The following is a 17,905-nucleotide window of genomic DNA, read 5'->3' on the forward strand; positions in this document are numbered from 1 at the left end:
GAATGATAGATAGATAGATAGACAGACAGACAGACAGACGAACGATAGATCGATAGATAGACAGACAGACAGACGATAGATAAATAGATAGACAGACAGACGAACGATAGATAGACAGACAGACAGACAGACGAATGATAGATAGATAGACAGACAGACAGACAGACGAACGATAGATAGATAGATAGACAGACAGACAGACGATAGATAAATAGATAGACAGACAGACGAACGATAGATAGATAGATAGACAAACAGACAGACAGACAGACAGACAGACGAACGAACGAACGATAGATAGACAGACAGACAGACAGACGAACAATAGATAGACAGACAGACAGAGAGACAGACGAACAATAGATAGACAGACAGACAGAGAGACAGACGAACGATAGATAGACAAACAGACAGACAGACGAATGATAGATAGATAGATAGATAGACAGACAGACAGACAGACAGACAGACAGACAGACAGACAGACAGACAGACGAACGAACGATAGATAGACAGACAGACGAACGATAGATAGATAGATAGATAGATAGATAGATAGATAGATAGATAGATAGATAGACTTATTGATTAATTAATTGATTGATTGAATGTGTTTGTCTGTGTATTACAGTGCCAGATGAAGCGCCTGTCATTTTGAACATCAAACCTTCAACCACAACATCTGTGATTGTCCAATGGCAGGTAAAACACTGTAAAACAAAGAGTTAACAATACTTTTTTTCAAAAACATCTTTACCAGCCCAAATTTTTGAACAGTAAACCTTGTTGCAGTGTGTTATGGGATTGCCTTATCATCAAAACATTGTCTAAATGTTGGAGGAGTCCTCATGTGGACAGCATGCCTGTGATGCTTACAATGCCCACTAAGTTTTGAAACAGCTTTAGCACGAGTAGGTGTCACAGGAACTTTTCCTGTCTTTCCATTTAACTGAAGGTTCAGGGGTTCAAATTGTCCAACAACGTTTAATAGCAGACTTGTGTGCAAAGTATTCCGCTGCACCTCTCAATGTTAATTATGTTTGGCAAGCAGGTTCTTAGCCTTACTCTTTACCCTCTAATTAGTTAGCAGTCATTTCACGTACATCCTCTATCTATTCACACACATACGGATACATTTACAAAGCTGGCCTGTTTTGACCCCGTCTTAATTAACTTTGCCTATAACACTGATCACATACTAAATAAGACACGTCCATAATAGAATAGGAGAGTGAGAACGCATGTTAGAGTGAGTCAGAGTAAGAACAACCAGATCAAGCCTTTACTGACCTGTGGTCTCGGCTAACTTGTCCTCTGTTGATCTGTGCTATCTCCTGGGCTGACGTGCATTGTGCGGTAATTACTTTCTGTCACCGTCTCGAACTGCTAATTAGCCGGCAGCAGACAGCATAGGCACTGTCTTTAACATTCTTTCATTAAGTAGCATCACAGGTCATATGCTGAAAAGTCAGGTGAATATTTCCTAGCCCGAGTTAAATGGAGTAATTAAAACGGCAGTTTGCTACTTGGAGACTGACTGAAACTCGATATGTATCTGTGTCTGCAGCCGCCTGCAGAGGGAACTGTCAATGGGATTCTTGTGGGATATCGCGTGTATTACCGGGAACTTCCACGTGAAAACAGTCCAGACGAGCCATTGACAGCAACCAACCAATCAACAATCAGTCCGGAGTTCAGAGGTTAGTCTGTCTGTCTGATTGTCTGTAGTTCTGTCTAACTGTTTGTCCGTCGTTCTATCTATCGATCTGTCTATCATTCAGTTTATCTATCAGTCTGTCTTTCTGTCGTTCTATTTAGCTGTCTTCCTATCTCTATCTATCTATCTATCTATCTATCTATCTATCTATCTATCTATCTATCTATCTATCTGTCTGTCTGTCTGTCTCTATCTATCTATCTATCTATCTATCTATCTATCTATCTATCTATCTATCTATCTATCTATCTATCTATATCTTTCTGCTTTTGCCTTCACAGCTAGAATTTTTGTTTATTACTGAAATTAATGTTTTGAATTAGATTTTTTGTTACTAGGTGAAATGTGTTGTTTTTCATAATGGTACCATATTCCTAATATATATATTTTTCCAGTTATAAATATATTTTGTCCATGTTGTGCTACTTTCTGTTTCAGCTGACTGTTTTGTCTTCTGTGCATATTAAACAATGTCCCTTGTGTAATTTCTCTCTCTTATTCTCTTTTCCTCTCTCTCTCTGGGTTTATTTCACAACTCAAACAGCTAAGAGCACTTTTAAGACAGTGAGCAGCCCTTCATTAACAGAATTTGAATTAACGCGTAAGTATATTTTGATATTATTTTAATTGCTGAGTTGTTTCAATAGTTGTAATCTTTGAAGTGTTAACAGAGTCACATTCAAGCCCGAAGGCTTTCAAACTCCCTGTTCAATCCTCTGATCTCCTCTACCGCTATAACAAACACTTCCCCTAGTCTTTGTGCTTTGTTGTTTTGCCTCTGGTCCTGTCACTATTTGCTGTGAGGAAGGGGAAAAATGTAAATCTATTTCGTTCTCCACCTCATTTCCACACCCATTATCTCATATCCATGTCCCTCTTCCGTTGACTAGTTTTACATTTTTGGGGTCTTTTTCTCTGCATTTCTCTAAACTAGTACCTCAAAACTCTTTGACTGCACCTTCCATCTTATTTTTCTTCATCTTTATTGGTGTATTTCAGAGCTCAGCAAGTACAGACGATACACGATTGTCCTGACAGCATTTAATGTTGTTGGAGAGAGCCCTTCAAGTGCACCTGTTGAGGTGTTTGTGGGAGAAGCAGGTATGTTTTTATGCCTTATTAAGATCACTGCTATGGCTCAGCTCTAAAACTTGGACCACAAACTTTGGGAAACCCAGAGTGCTTTTTTGAAGTGTAGTTGTTTGATTTTAAATCTAATATCTGATCATCAGACTTACTTGGTCTGGTCTGAGAACTTAGCGCTTGGGTAATGATAACAAGGAATGCATTTGCACACAAGTGATAGTTGCATGCTATATGCAATACTTCCTCAAAGTCACACAACCTGTTTTTATATACAAACCCGATTCCAAAAAAGTTGGGACACTGTACAAATTGTGAGTAAAAAAGGAATGGAATAATTTACAAATCTCATAAACTTATATTTTATTCACAATAGAATATAGATAACATATCAAATGTTGAAAGTGGGACATTTTGAAATGTCATGCCAAATATTGGCTCATTTTGGATTTCATGAGAGCTACACGTTCCAAAAAAGTTGGGACAGGTAGCAATAAGTGGCCGGAAAAGTTAAATGTACATATAAGGAACAGCTGGAGGACCAATTTGCAACTTATTAGGTCAATTGGCAACATGATTGGGTATAAAAAGAGCCTCTCAGAGTGGCAGTGTCTCTCAGAAGTCAAGATGGGCAGAGGATCACCAATTCCCCCAATGCTGCGGTGAAAAATAGTGGAGCAATATCAGAAAGGAGTTTCTCAGAGAAAAATTGCAAAGAGTTTAAAGTTATCATCATCTACAGTGCATAATACCATCCAAAGATTCAGAGAATCTGGAACAACCTCTGTGCGTAAGGGTCAAGGCCGGAAAACCATACTGGATGCCCGTGATCTTCGAGCCCTTATAGAAAACATTTGGTGCATCATAAAGAGGAAGATGTGACAAAGAAGACCTAAGACAGTTGAGCAACTAGAAGCCTGTATTAGACAAGAATGGGACAACATTCCTATTCCTAAACTTGAGCAACTTGTCTCAGTCCCCAGACGTTTGCAGACTGTTATAAAAAGAAGAGGGGATGCCACACAGTGGTAAACATGGCCTTGTCCCAACTTTTTTGAGATGTGTTGATGCCATGAAATTTAAAATGAACTTATTTTTCCCTTAAAATGATACATTTTCTCAGTTTAAACATTTGATATGTCATCTGTTGTATTCTGAATAAAATATTGAAATTTGAAATTTCCACATCATTGCATTCTGTTTTTATTCACAATTTGTACAGTGTCCCAACTTTTTTGGAATCGGGTTTGTAGTTATGAGCTGTATGGAAAAGAAAAGTGAGACTTGAATCGTGCAATGTTGACCAATTATCTGCACAACCCATTAGACAACGCGCAATGGATCCATTTGCGTGACCTATTGATAATGTGTCACAGACCAGTTTCCACTATGCAGCGCAGATCAATTTCACCAGCGATGTGCTGTCTGGTGTGGTATTAATACGAAAACAATCAGTTATGTCTTAAGTGAAAGTAAACAGACATCAGAAATGTGTCAAAATATAAGTTCTATGCTTTACCTCATTGTGTAAATATAGATAGGAATCGCTGAAATTATATACTTATATACAAGAGCTTTCCTGAATGCTGTATAAAAGTCTAAATGACCTCTCTTCAGTCTATATGGCTGAGTTGAATGTGAACGTGTGTCACAGTACATGTCAAACCAAATTTGATTGTAAACTCATCTGATATGTAGAGCATTATGAAAGCCCATTACCTAAGCTAATTTAAAAAATGAGCCATGTGCACAAATCAGATTAGTTTGCACATCTGACCTCTCCCAAAGATCCGAATAAGGGGCACATCATTAAATATAGCATCCCTCTGGCATGACTTTAACACATGAAGACAACAAGGCCATCTTAATTACACATCTTTCATTATAGGAGTGTAGAATGAGCTGAAATGAGGATTTGACACATACAGCCTAAAGTAACACAAACTGACCATAACATGAAGCAACAGATATTTTATTAATTTATGCCCACCAAGGCTGCATTTATTTGTTCAAAAATACAGTAAAATTATGAAATATTATTCAAATTTGAAATCTATTTTAATATATTTTCAAATGTAATTTATTCCTTTGATGGTAAAGCTGAATTTTCAGCATCATTACTGCAGTCTTCAGTGTCACATGATCCTTCAGAAATCATTGTAATATGCTGATTGGCTGCTCAAGAAACATTTCATATTATTATCAATGGTATAATATTTTTGTGGAAACTATGATCATTTTTTTCTGGATTCATTAATGAATATAAAGTTCAAAAGAACAGCATTTATTTGAAATAGATATCTTTTGTAATATTAAAAAAAATCACTTTTGATTAATTTAATGTATCCTGAATTAAACAAACAAAATATAATGCATAAATCACACACTCTGTTTAATAGTTTAGCGCCACAATAGTGACTACATGAGAGAAAAAGGAGAACACCAAAAACTTGTTCTTGAATGAAAAGCTAAAGTTTTATAAGACATTATGTTTTACACATTTCAGTGTGTCAATAAATCACTAAACCTCTTTCCTTTCCGTTTAGTCACTGTCCATTGTGCCACAGAGAAATGTCATGTGACATTTGGCCTTTATATGAGACAGATACTGTAGTCTATGAAGTAAATGGTTTTCCCTCTGTGGTATTCTCATCCTGTCCGCTGTTGACACATGCACGTTTGATTTGTTTGTTGCTCTATTTAAAATCATACATTTGTGTGTGTGTGTGTGTGTGTGTGTTCACAGCTCCTTCAGTGGCTCCTCAGAACATACAGGTGAAATCTGTGTCCTCTAGTCAGCTGGATGTAGAGTGGCAGCCTCCACCTGTCGAAACACAAAACGGAAATATTCAAGGATACAAGGTGATGATAATTTTTTTTACCCACATACATACACAAAATATGATCCATACAATTCACAAATACAAAACAAAACAAAAAAAACAGTAAAATGCATTACAAAGATCAAAGATTTATGTTTACATAAATAGTGCAGACAGCTGCAAGAAGGCATCCTGTGTGAATGGCCATAAGACAATAGGTATTAATAATTGTAATTGTTTATTAAATTCTGTGTTTTTATTTGTCAAATGCATATTTACACCAATAGAAATGACCCATAATTCCCATGCACTCGTTGTGTTTGTCACATTGTACACTCTGGGTTGATCATTTTAATGCATGAATACATAATGTTCAGTTGTTTAATCAGCTCTGAATTTGATGAAAAGTATTTTCCAAAATCAGTCAGGCAGTCCATCTGTTTACCGGCATAAATAAACTGTCGTTCATCTGCAGTCTGTCTTCCCTTATCTCACTGTCATCTGTTGATTTCACCGCATTAGCTTCCACCGTTGTTTTCCTATTTACGCCATCTGTACATCTGTCTCTCATAGAGATTTGAACAGGAACTGGTTATGAATCCTTCTGTTCTGTCCACAAACACACAAAGTATCACTTCATGGATATACATATTTCATTCAAGTCTAATTTTAGTGTGTGTATGTGTATTTAAAGGATTAGTTTCCCAAAAATGAACATTTTGTCATCATTTCCTCACACTCATGTTGTTCCGAATTCATATGACTTCTTTTTTTTTTTACCTTGGAACACAAAAGAAGACATTCTTAAAATGTACTTAGTTGCTTAATGAATGGACAATGCAGTAAACTTCCAAAATATAGCACATATATTATAAAAAAATATATCATAAATATAAGAAGATACACTAATTGGGGTCCATATAATTTTTTTAAAGGAATTAATACTTTTATTCATCAAAAACATATTAAATTGATCAGAAGTGACAGTAAACCATTATAATATTAGAAAAGATTTCTATTTCAAATAAATGCTGTTCTTTTGAACTTTCTATTTACTAGAAAATCTTGATAAAATATATATCACGGTTTCCACAAAAATATTAAGCAGCACAGTTTTCAGAATTGATAATAAGAAGAAATGTTTCTTGAGCACCAAATCAACATATTAGAATGATTTCTGAAGGATCATGCGACACTGAAGACTGCAGTAAATTGAACTTTGCCATCACAGGAATACATTACATTATAAAATATATTCAGATAAAAGGTATTTATTTTAAATTGTAATAATATTTCACAATATGCATTTATTTGAAGAAAAAAAAAGCAGCCTTGGTGAGCATAAGAGACTACTTCCACTTTTTTATGATTGAAATTGCTTGAAATCTTCAAAATATACAGTTTTTTCATTTTTGGGTGAACTATTCTTTTAAGTATGTCTATGTGTCATTCACTTCTTCCCTCAGATCCATTACTGGGAAAAGAACAGGCAGAATGAGACTGAGAAGGAGCTAGTTTTGTTTGTTCCAGATACAGCCGTGCACCTGAAGAACCTGACATCCTACACCAACTACCTTGTGCAACTGTCTGCATTTAACACGGCGGGGGATGGACCGCTCAGTGCAGCCCGTGAAGGACGCACCCTGCAGGCTGGTGAGTCCCACTGAGATCCTGTTATGCTCATCCAGACGCATGAGCGCCAGCCAACCATCCGAGACGTGCAAAACATTATCAGACCATGTCATTTTCCTACTATTACTGCTTCCATTAAGGAACTAAATGTGGAGGTTGTTGCTATAACCCCAGTTAAGAGTCTTTAAAGGTCCCCTGAAATGCTTAGAAACACGCAGCGTTACTCTGTGTTGATGTCATTTTAACTGAAACAGGAAGACAGGGCGGGAAATATCAAGCAGCCTGGCCCCTTTTTAAAATAGCCAATAGCGTTCGTTTACATCACAGCTTGGGCTAGAGCCATTTAGAGCCGTTGAGCTCCGTAAAGCCGCATTTGACAGGGTATGCCAGCCACAATATCATCCATATTGCTATAAAATATAGCATTCTGTGTAGAATTCAAATAGCTCTGATACATTTTGTGGTCTGCGCCGACTCGCGCATGTGATCCACTCCGTGCTATCGTGTCTCTGGACCAGAGCAGAGTGTGTGTGTGGTGCGGTGGTTAGCGTGACACAGCGCGAAACCAGACTTCTTTTTTTCCTCAATGTAAAGCATATTTACACTGTTTGAATTGTTCCCTGTCCCCTATATAGTGCACTATGTGCCATTCACTGTACAGAAAATACTAATTCTGTGGACAAGTGACTGATTTCAGCCGCGGCTTCACTATTTTATAGTGTAGGGGGCGGGCGCTTCGGATTCTAGAGAGCATTTGATTGGACAGAAAGTTTGATGAGAAGCTGAAGTACGATGTGACGTCAAAAAAAATCGTTGAGCCATTTTGGCGTAAGTGACAAACTGCAAGCTTTGAATGCTTATATCTTCTAAATGCGAATTTTGTCACTGTTTTGGAGCACACTGCCTTATAGATAACCTTAAGACTAACATATTGATACTAACACCCAAAAAACTTTAATTTTGATTTCATGGGGACTTTAAGCAAGATTTGGCGAATAGAAACAAGTCCAAGTCTGACTAAGCCTTTGATTAAAAAATGCTGTCATCATTTCCTCACCCTCAAGTTTCTCCAAACTTGAGTTCTTTCTTTTGTTGAACACAAAAGAAGAAAATTTGAAGAATGTTGTTAACCAAACAGTTGCTGGTAGCCATTGACTTTCATAGTTTTTATTTTTTTCCTCAATACTATGGACGTGGCTACCAACAACTGTTTACTCGCATTCTTAAAAATATCTTCTTTCGTATTTAACAGAAGAAAGAATTCAAGTTTAGACCAACTTGAGGGTGAGGAAGTGACAGAATTGTAATTTTTTGGGTGAACTATCCCTTTAATGTTCTATGTTCAAGTTTTGTTGATAGCATTAGTGACATTTTTTAACAAAAAAATGTGTTTACTGTAATGCACTGACAAAGGACATTTTAAGATGTAAGACAATGCAGTTTAAAAGCAGAAATGTACAGCTCACGTTTTTTAAAGCACTTTAATAATTATTACTGGAACACTAAATCGTCCTTTTAGCAGTGCAAGTACTTTTTAGGCACATGTACAGATGTCATTCCTTCATCAACTCAACTTTTCATTTGAATTGTGATTCTGATCATATCATTTGTACAGACAAAAAGTGTTTAAAGAACAGAAGCATATTTAGTTTGACTGTTTTTGATCCCTCTATATGTACATAGTTAAAAAAATTTGAGGTTGCAGTATTTTTCAACAGTTTTGAAAGAAGTCTCTTATGCTCACCAAGTCTGCATTTATTTGATCAAAAATACAGTAAAATATCATTTAAAAAAATAAAATTTAAAGTAACTGTTTTCTATTTGAATATATTTGAATATGATTTATTCTTGTTATGGCAAAGTTACATTTTCAGTCTTCAGTGTCACATGATCCTTCAGGATTTGGTGCTCAAGTAACATTTCTTATTATTATCAAAGTTAAAAACATGCTGCTTAATATTTTTGTAGAAACTGTAATACATTTTTGGATTTCAGGATTCTTTCATTATTAATGTCTTTACTGTCATTTTTTTGATCAGTTTAATGCATCCTTATTGAATAAAAGTATTAATTAATAAAAAACAATGTATCTTACTGACCCCAGATTTTTTGTTATGTATATACTTTATATTTAGAAGAAGTCTATGCTAGAATGTTTTTGAGATTTTTAACTTCTCTGTGTCTTTCTCTCTGAAGCTCCTGGAGCACCCAGCCACGTGGTGTTTTCGGAGGTGACAGGAAGCTCCCTGAATGTGTCATGGGGAGGTCCTCTGCAGCCCAATGGAGTGGTGGAAGGCTACAGAGTGGTCTATGAGCCCACCGCACCAGTTCATGGTGAGCAGGATATAAGGAAGAGTAAGAGAAAACATGCAGTAAAATCATTATTCGAATTGAAATGAACAAAAAAAGAATGAAATGTTTTTAGTTTTGAGTACAGGTAAATGTTATGCAGTATTCATAAAGTCCCTTCTTTTGACAGGTGTCAGTAAGACAGTTACAGTGGAGATCAAGGGGAACTGGCAACGCTGGCTGAAGGTTCGTGACCTGATGAGGGGTGTGACCTATCGCTTCAAGGTTCAAGCCAGAACTATTAGTTACGGACCCGAACTGGAAGCCAATATCACAGCAGGACCAGTGGAAGGTATGTGTAAATATGAATAATAATGCATAATAATACTTCCATAATAAATCCCACAATAATTGGGGAAGAAAGAAACATCCCCTGCAGTTACAGACACCAGCGCTGGAGGCTTTCTATGGATTAAATTAATTGTTGAATATGAAATGACTGCATATAACTAGTGCTTTACTAAAAAAAACACTTTTCTAAAACCTGGGACCTACCAGGAAGATAGCATTTCATTATTTTAATTCTTAGAATTAGTTGAAGATGGAAATTAAAATAGGGCTGTGTGAACTTCATGGTTTGATTAGTGCACTGTAATTGGAATGTGATTTCGTGTAGCCTTTGAGCAACTGTTCATTCTCAAGACACAGCGCCTTCATTGAGGTGGGACGCTGGGCCTCACACAGACCGCCTTCAGTTTAAAATGTTCTTCAGATGAGGTGCAGTTGATTCATGTAGGAACGGTGGACTCTGAGTGGTCGGTATGGATTATGAAGGAGTATGAGCTCTAGTGTAATTGGCCAGAATTTTGAGCAAACAATGCAGTGTCACTAGTATATATCCCATGGTACTAAATGTTTCATTCATATACCATGGTATTAACATGGTACTCCAGGGTACGCTACCAGTCTAAAATGTGAACACATTAGAGTAAATGTATGTTTCTGGTAACCTTAAAGACCGTAAGTGGTTGAATGTAGCTTTGTAGATAAAGACATGTCTCTACAGAATTTCTTTGCACAAAAAAGTAAATAAATAATAAAAAAATATATATATTTTTTTTTTATTAATTAATTAGTGGATGAGTAGGAACAAATAGCAAAGCAAATGCAGCCAACAAGTTTCCAGTATAAAAATGTTAACTTTCTACTTTCTACACTAATTTAAATAAAATAAAATAAAAAAAGATTGATTGACTGACTTGCTAACTTGATTAATGATTTTACCATGGTACATATCCAAATACTATGGTAATACTAAGGGAATTTTTCCTAGTGATATGAGTATTTTGGTTGATGATTAGTCATTGACACAGGAAAAATAAATCGAGAAAGAAAACATTCTGAATCTGTGTTACAGAGAACATGTCAATTAAAACATGACATTTACCATCAGCTAGTTTATTTAAAAGGTGAAAGGATTTGTGGGAAATGAAGTGTGTTACCAGTATACTGAATGTGAGTGTTGTCAGGTCACAGTGGCCAATAAAGAACTTGTTTTGAAGAAGATATATCCCTACAGCTTCAGTGTGACCTTTATCCAGTCTAAACCACTTTAGAACAGCAGCGCTGCCTGTCTTAAGATCCTTAGTTGCAAGCAGTAGAAAGTAGTTATTCAGTTATCAGCCTACATTTTGAAGCCTGTACTGCAGTCTGAACTGTTATGATTGATAGAACCATTTTAGGAACTGCGGTTTGTGCTGTTATTGATTATTCAGAAAGGAATAATATGCCTTATATTTCATAGGCTCCCCCGGTTCGCCCTTGCAGACCTCGGTCACAAAGTCTGCATCAGCTTTGACGCTTCATTGGTCAGAGGGCGCAGAAGGGGCGGGACCTGTCACAGGATATGTCATTGAGACTCGTCCATCAGGTAAGCAGCACTTCCTAGTCCGTCTGCTGTCTTCACATCTACCTTTAACTTCCTCATTATAAGTTATTCATCTCGTGCATTACATGGTGTTGCAATACCAGACTTATTCTCAGTTAACCTTCCTCTTTTCACTTCCACCTCTTCCATCTTTCTTCTCCTCTGTGGCAACCAATTACTCCCCCTCCTGCTTTTGAAATCCTGCATTTCCAGATGAAGGATTATGGGATACGTTTGTCAAGCATCTCCCACCTGGCAGCTTCTCGTACACCATCAGTCTGGACCGCCTACGCTCAGGTGTGGCCTATGAATTCCGTGTCATCGCTGTCAATCGTTTCGGTTATGGCGATCCCAGTCCACCTTCCACTGCAATGTCTGGTAATCTTCCTCATTATATCATACCACTGCATTATATTCAACAGTGATGCGACTGACAACCCACTCAACAGACTCTATGTCTGTCCCACAGCTTTGTTTTTGTTTAGGCTACATCACATCAGATACAGTATTTTCCCTGACTAATGTCAATTGCATACTATATCACAATTCATTTTTCATAATTTTGCTGTTTAGAGTATGGACATTAGTATTCCACTTCATTTTCAAGCATCTGGGAGGCATTCTACTTCAGTGAGGATGTTTGAACTGTGGAGCACTATAGACTCACTTTCTGGCATCTACTCCCATCTAGTGTCACACAGCTGAACATTCACTCATCCATAAGTAAATTAAAAAAATACTGAAGACTTATTTGGTGCTGTTGAAATTACTACTATTTTTTTATATATTATATTATATTATATGTGTATTTCTGAAAGAATTCTCTTATACACACTGAAGCAAAATACTGTTATCTATTTTAATATTAGAAATCTTTCCAATATGCTGAATTGCTGGTCAAGAGACATTTCTTATTATTAATATAAATGTTGAAAACACATCTTTTGTAATATTATAAATGTCTTCACTGTCTTTTTTTAAATCAATTTAATGTATCTTTGCTGACTATGCAAATAATTGAGTTAAATAATTAAGTAATAATTTCTTTTAAAAAATGTAATGAACTGTAGTGTGTAATATAATATAATATAATATAATAATACATTTTCCCCTGATGTTTATAATGCCAACAGTAAAATAGCAATATGTTGTATTGTAATGCAGAATTGTTGTCTGTTGTAGCTCTGTCTGAAACACCTTTCTATGAGGAGTGGTGGTTCCTGATCGTCATGGCTTTGATCAGTCTCATTTTCATTCTGATGGTTGTGTTTGGTTTGCTCCTGTTGGGACAGAACAAGAAGTACAGGAGCTGTGGAACAGGTGAGACTAAACAGAATAATATAAATCGATAATATGCTTGTATTGTATTGAAACTGCTTTGAGCACTGAACATTCTGTTTTCATTTACTCACTCTCATGTTGTTCTAAACCAGTATGAATTTGGGCTAATTGTTAAAAACGTAATCGGCAAAATAATGAATATTAAAACTAAAACTATCTAAAGGGTCATTTAGACACAAGAGGGTTTTAGACACTACTATGATGGTATTAATGTGGTATTTTTGAGGTACCGAATGTGGAATATATCAAAGTACTGTCACCTGATACAATCACTGTATTTTATGATACCACCTCAATACTTCTGCTTCCTACACGGTTTCTGGAAGTCTTGCTTTTAAAGATTTTAAGTATTTGTAGTTGCTTCATATGAGTCACTTGTGTAGCTGTTGGGGGAAAATGTAATTCTATGAAATACATAAAAAAATAGCTCATAGTTAATGTAGTTAATCAGTCTACACATCCCAGTGTTTGTTGTCATTACTTGGATGTAATTCCTCCCACAGGAAAACACATTACTACAGTAGAGGAGTCTGTAACTCTTGACAATGGCGGCTTCACGGCTCTAGAGCTGAACAGCAGACATCTGAATGTGAAGAGCTCTTTCCTAAAGAAGAATGGAACAAGGTGGGGTTTCATCTGAACTGCTATTAATGTGCCCCTATTATGGGTAAAGAAAGGTTCATATTTTGGTTTTGGGAGTCCCCAAAAATAGGCTGACATGCATGCAAGGTCAAAAAACACATTCATTGTCTTATAATATGCATTTATTTTTACCTTACTTGCTCAACGACACCCAAGCGATTCGCTCAACGATTCATTTTTCCAAACCCCTCCTTTGCGTGACGCTAATCTGGTGATTGGTCTCATTTTCATTTCATCATGTCTGTAATGCCTGATAAAGCAGCGTTTGTGAGCACAGTGCTTCTTTGTGTACAGCCGTTACTGGGTAAAATTCATTCTTTGCCACTAGGTGCCGCTTGTAGAGTGGTAAAAATAGCGGTTTCGCCGGTAACGGCTGTACACAAAGCAGCACTGTGCTCTTTATCAGGCATTACAGGCATGATGAAATGAAAATGAGACCAATCGGACCAATCACCGCAGATTAGATGAGCGAATCGTTTGAAGTCGTTGAGAGTAAGGTAAAAAATAAATGCATATAAGACAATGAAAGTGTTTTTTGAACTGGGGACTCCCAAAACCAAAATATGAACCTTTCATTACCCATAATAGGGGCACTTTAAAATGTATCACCACATACAATTTTTCTTGAAATAGCTCTTCTGTGGATATGTGCAAGCAGCTTGTAATAATGTTATGATATCTCCAGATCTCCTCCACGGCCCAGTCCAGGTGGTCTGCACTACTCTGATGAAGACATCTGCAACAGCTACAATGGGGCTGCTTTAACAGAGAGTACCACGCTTACAGAGAAACCCACTGAGCTGTCAGAGTCAGAGGTAAACACACTACACCAATAACGCATGACTACACACACATAAACAACTTCCATGGGGGTACGACGGAGTTTTAGAGAAATCTTATGTCTTAAAGGGGTCATATGATGCTGCTAAAAATAACAGAAAATTTGAAATCACATCATATGACCCCTTTAAGCATCATTACATCTTTTGAACTTCAGTCAAGTGTGAGTTGCTAAAGGAAAATGTACTTATTCTAAAACAGAACTTGGTAACACTTTAGAATAGGGAACACATATTCACTATTAATTAAGAGTTTTCCCTCAGTAAACTCCTAATTTGCTGCTTATTATTAGTTAGTAAGGTAGTTGTTAAGTTTCGGTATGGGGTAGGATTAAGGGATCTAAAATATGGTCATGCAGAGTAAGGCATTAATATGTGCTTTATAAGTACTAATAAACAGCTAATATGCTAAAGTGTTACCCAGAACTTTAAAATGTTAAACCTATTAAAATGAAAAATAAATGAACAGCTTTTGTTTATTTTTTATTTAAAATAAATAATTATTTAAAAATGTAGTACAATCACATGATATGAATACTGCCGTTATATCAAACATAATGTTGCTTTTTTGTTGGTTTGATTGCTTCCATTGTCCTCACTTGTGAGTTGCATGTGTAAATGATTAAATGTTACTGTAATGTAATATCTGAGGCTGTTTTATTCTGCACTACTAGTCAAAGGTTTGGACACACTTCACTAAAATATTTTAATTAATTGTTCCAATTTGAAAACCTTTTGATATAAAGGCGTACTTAAATGCTTGAATTAGTTTGGTATACAAAGACATTCTGCTTACAAATGAGTTTTACTTTTACAAAAAGTAAAATAATGGCGTACTAATTACAAATTAAAATAGTAAATAATAAATAAATTGAAATTGACACATTCAACTGGATAAATGATTGTAGAATAAATTAATAATGTTAATAAATATAATGCAAATAGGGTATTTTACGGAGCCCTGCACCTGATATGTAGGGAAGAAAAAATTATATCGTGGCCACGAATTAAGAATTTGTTATTTGTTCATTGGATGTGACCACAACTTAATTAAATTAAAAGAAATGAAATGAAAAATTGAGTAAAATGTAGCCACAATTTATCTAAAACGGGGGAATGAATTAATAAGTCGTGGCCACAATTTAACTAAAGTGAGGGTACAAATTAATAAAACGTGACCACAAATTAATAAGTCAATGTCTTTTCACCACCGCAGTGGCATCTGAAAACAACATTGCAAAATGCTTCATCCATACCAGTAGGTGTCACTATAGAATCTAGGACCACTATTGTATTGGTCAGCCAACAAAAACTTACTTTGTACACCCTTAAACACTCAGGTCACAGTCACGTCCACACTGTAACTTTACTTTCTGCTCTTTTTCTCTCTGGTCTCGACCCGTCCCGTCACCCCTCGTGTAAAGGTCAGCGACAGCGACTATGAAGACGAGCAGCCCAAGCACTCATTCGTAAATCACTACATGAGTGACCCCACTTATTACAACTCGTGGAAGCGGCAGTCCAAAGGCGTGAAGACCGGAGGAGGGTACGAGGAATGTGCCATGACGGATGCAGAGGGGGGGTATTATCAGACTGTGGTGACCCAGCACAGCGTAGGGGGCGTCTACACCCCCACGGGGCAGCCCGCACCAGGCACACGCACTCCAGTTACTGGCTTTTCCTCATTTGTCTAATGAACCGATGACTTGAAACAAACGAGGAGGCTGGAGACTGGAAGTTGAGCCCTAAAACGGGACGAATCAAACTGTTGTGCTGGTTCTAAGTTTCTTGTTTTCCCCGAAATGTGTATTTTAGGCCTCCTCTCTTTAAGGAAAGGAGGAGAGCATTGAAGTATCTTGTTGTTAACGTGTTAATGATTTTTGGGTGGATTTCGGAAGATTAACCGTGGCCCAGAAGAAGCGGAGACTTCGCACTGTGAGACTCTTTAGTAAGAGGTGGTATTAATTTTAAAGACTCAAAGACCCTCAAAGACGGATGAAGGAAATTCCTTTGTTATGAATTCCCGTTCCATAGCAACCTTCCGGGATTAGTCGTGATGTGTGGGCAAACACACGCTTGAGTGATTCATTGAATCTCGCTCTGATCTCCAAAACTCGAATTGAAGTTGAAACATCAGCGGAAACTTGTACAGTGTGTGGTAGACTGGAACAACAATGTGTTTTGTGTGGGTTTATTTTCATGTTGGGGACGGCCGGCTTCATTCTGGACAAAAAGCAGCACTGAAAATACTGCCTTTGCACACGTATTGCTCTCTTAAACCAAAAGAGTGATGCTTTAAGCGGGAAAAGAAAATGAGCGTTTTCTTAGGTTAGCAATACTGTATGTAAAATATGCTGTATGTGTGTATATTTTTAGGATCAATTTTGTACAAAAAGGAAACGTTTTTACTGTAGAGTAGATTTGTGCCATGTCGATGTAGTTCTTTAGTGATGCCCACAGCCGATCATTTCAGCAAGTCACAATCCAGTGTGTTTGACTGGCTTGCAGTGTATGTACAATCCAGTCACCCAGAGAGATGATAAGAAATGTGCCACATTGTCTCTCCATCCCAAATATACACAGATTTCTCATCTGCTTCAATGTTGAACAAATATTTATTTCAGTTTGAAAGAACATCAGTGCTAAATTAAATATAGTGCATGAGATGGAAAGACGTGTGGTTAAAGATATGGGCTGGTAACATAAGGTTATAATGCTATGGTGATACATTCAAGTACTCCTAAGAATTAATCAGAAATTATAAGTGCATTATGATGCGCATTCAGGTCATTTTAGATAGAATAAAAAGGTCTCAACTAAACTGCACCATCAACAGTCATAATGAGAACTTGTGATTGATTAAAAAATGCTAAAAAATAAAAATAAAAAAAGCAATATTGTAGTTGACATGCTCTTAAGTTGGTAAGGTTCATAATTATGACATACAAAGTCTAAATTTTGAGATACTATGTCATAGTTATGAGATAAAAATTAGGGGATATTAAATCATAATTATGAGATCCATTTTTGACAAGGCCAAAATCATGAGATAAAAGTTATGATATAAAATGTCAAAATTATGAATTATAAATGAAAAAGTTATCTTAAGTTAAAAATATAAGTCAGAAATATGAGATACTCCATGATAAATCAAAATTGAGATAAAAAAGGATTAGGATTTAGATTTTCATCATAGTTATGGCTTCAAATTTTGACTTTTGAAATAATAATTATGACCTAAGAACTCATCATTTAGATTTTTTTAATGACGTTTTATGTCACATTTATAAATGTGAAAGACATTAGGTTTCTCATTAGTACTTTCAACTTCAAGGTGGCATTCATGCTCACTTAACTCATAAATATGATCATTCTGACATGAACTCAACATGTGGCCTGAAACTTACTCTACGCAAGTACATGACCAACATTCAAAACATTTATGGGAGTAACGGCGCCCCCTTCCGCACTGAGATTGTAACTGTATGAGCATCTGCGTGCTTCTGTAGAGTATGTTTTGGTGCCTTAAGAGTTTTATTCTTTTCTATGCATTAATTGTCATTTAAAACAGCGAAAAAGACAAGGACAGGCTTCTTGCTGTGTTGAAAATTCA

General features: G+C 36.4%; 1 protein-coding gene across 1 annotated transcript in view; it reads left to right on the forward strand.

The window, feature by feature from the left end:
* LOC107565061 (protein sidekick-1-like) overlaps window positions 1–17,370 on the forward strand; it is a 214,953-nt gene extending 197,583 nt beyond the window's left edge. Inside the window, exons 30-43 of the mRNA XM_016250249.1 lie at window positions 632–702; window positions 1,568–1,700; window positions 2,262–2,318; window positions 2,717–2,818; window positions 5,547–5,662; window positions 7,089–7,275; window positions 9,451–9,588; window positions 9,734–9,895; window positions 11,348–11,473; window positions 11,684–11,848; window positions 12,653–12,790; window positions 13,315–13,435; window positions 14,139–14,268; window positions 15,717–17,370. Of these exons, the coding sequence (XP_016105735.1) occupies window positions 632–702; window positions 1,568–1,700; window positions 2,262–2,318; window positions 2,717–2,818; window positions 5,547–5,662; window positions 7,089–7,275; window positions 9,451–9,588; window positions 9,734–9,895; window positions 11,348–11,473; window positions 11,684–11,848; window positions 12,653–12,790; window positions 13,315–13,435; window positions 14,139–14,268; window positions 15,717–15,986 (1,916 nt within the window). The 3' untranslated portion in view covers window positions 15,987–17,370. The remainder of the gene's footprint in view (window positions 1–631; window positions 703–1,567; window positions 1,701–2,261; window positions 2,319–2,716; window positions 2,819–5,546; window positions 5,663–7,088; window positions 7,276–9,450; window positions 9,589–9,733; window positions 9,896–11,347; window positions 11,474–11,683; window positions 11,849–12,652; window positions 12,791–13,314; window positions 13,436–14,138; window positions 14,269–15,716) is intronic.
* The last annotated feature ends 535 nt before the right edge of the window (window positions 17,371–17,905 follow it).

This window comes from Sinocyclocheilus grahami, unplaced genomic scaffold (genome assembly GCF_001515645.1).
Source record: "Sinocyclocheilus grahami isolate Dianchi unplaced genomic scaffold, SAMN03320097.WGS_v1.1 scaffold25.1, whole genome shotgun sequence".
NCBI classification, from domain to species: Eukaryota; Metazoa; Chordata; class Actinopteri; order Cypriniformes; family Cyprinidae; genus Sinocyclocheilus; species Sinocyclocheilus grahami.